At 59.0% G+C, this 1,440-nt stretch overlaps 1 protein-coding gene across 1 annotated transcript in view; it reads left to right on the top strand.

Moving 5' to 3' along the window:
- The first annotated feature begins 904 nt into the window (after positions 1 to 904).
- UBE2G1 (ubiquitin conjugating enzyme E2 G1) overlaps positions 905 to 1,440 on the top strand; it is a 98,413-nt gene continuing 97,877 nt past the window's right edge. The window contains exon 1 of the mRNA XM_008047888.2: positions 905 to 1,317. Within this exon, the coding sequence (XP_008046079.1) occupies positions 1,272 to 1,317 (46 nt within the window). The 5' untranslated portion in view covers positions 905 to 1,271. The remainder of the gene's footprint in view (positions 1,318 to 1,440) is intronic.

Below are 1,440 nucleotides of genomic sequence, written 5' to 3'. Positions count from 1 at the left end.
AGCCCGGCTCTTTATCTTTTATTTTATTTTTTAAATAAATAAATAAGTGAATAAATAAAGGTACATATACACACACATATATAAATAAAAGCATGTATTTTTTCCTTTTGTGTGTGTGTGTGTTAGAGTTTTACTCAGGCTCAGGCAATCTACTCGTCTCAGTCTCCCAAAGTGCTGGGGTTACACGCGGAGCCACTGAGTCCGGCCTATTTTTGTTATCATTATTTTTTTTGAAGGGAGGGCTCGCTCTCTTTCAGGGTGGCCTCAAATTCCAGGGCTCAAGCACTCCTGCAGCCTCAGCCTGGCAAGTGTCTGGGATTACAGGAGCGCGCCACTGTGCAAGAACTTGGGATAATAGCCTGAGTCGTATACTTCAGATTTTGCTAATCTCACCTCACTTTAGTTATGGAGAGTATTGTTAACAATTTGTTTAAACATTTCGCATTGTGAGATGCAGCACATTGTGCTTATTTCAAGACTCTTTTTGTGCATTCTTTAGGTAAATTGATTTAGCATCTATTAAGTCTTGGTTTTTGGTGGTTGTTTAAAATGGGGCTCACCAGTACTAAGTTAGGCTTTCTGACAACGACGAATTCGCACACCATGTGTGCAGTGATAGACGGCTTTTGGGTGCTCGCCAATAATTGGCCATGTACCACTTCTTTCGGCCCCTTGGCTTTCACACCACCTGCTTCCAGCCGGAGGACGCAACCTGACCCTCCGCGACCTCTTTGTCATGGCGCCCTCGGAGCGTCTACCAACTGAAACTTCGGCAGCAGCCGGGGCGTCGACCTTCCCAAGATGGCGGCGGGCCGGGAGGCCTGCGCTTAGGGGGCGGGGTTCCGCCGCCGGGGGCGGGGCAGGGAGGCAGAGAAGTCGGGCTAGCGGGCGGGCTGCTTCCGAAGTCGGCAGTCTCAGCGCGCCTGCGCGGAGCGGCCCTGCGCCGAGTGAGGCAGTGGCGGGGGAAGGCACCGGTGGGGCCGACCGGCGGGTTGAAGGAGGGAAGCGGGCGAGCGAAGTCCCAGTGCGCGCCGCGCGCGGCTGCCCGGTACCCTCCCCTTCCGGGCGTGAGTCGCTGTGAGAAGAGCTGAACCGAGCGGACTCGCACCGGCAGCGAGGCGCCGCTACCGCCGCCCCAGCCCGGCCTCCCTCGGCTTCGGCGCTCCGGTTGCGGGGCCCGCGTTCCTCAGCACACCCAGTTCCAGCCGCCCCCAGAGCCTGTCCCAGCCCTTCGGAAGCCCCGGCGCCAGCCTGGGCCCTTGGCGGGGAGGATGACGGAGCTGCAGTCGGCGCTGCTACTGCGAAGACAGCTGGCAGGTGAGCGGGCGGGCGCCGGGGCCCCGGGCCCGGCCGCGATCGCGGGCAGCCGCTGCCTGGTGCCTCCTCCGGGCCGGGGGCCGTGCGGCCGAAGGGGACCGGGCCTGCGAGGGCAGGGGCCTC

Source organism: Carlito syrichta, unplaced genomic scaffold, assembly GCF_000164805.1.
Source record: "Carlito syrichta isolate Samal-C Ts95f unplaced genomic scaffold, Tarsius_syrichta-2.0.1 Scaffold118031, whole genome shotgun sequence".
In the NCBI taxonomy this organism is placed as follows: domain Eukaryota; kingdom Metazoa; phylum Chordata; class Mammalia; order Primates; family Tarsiidae; genus Carlito; species Carlito syrichta.
This window is presented reverse-complemented; position numbering and strand designations above follow the sequence as displayed.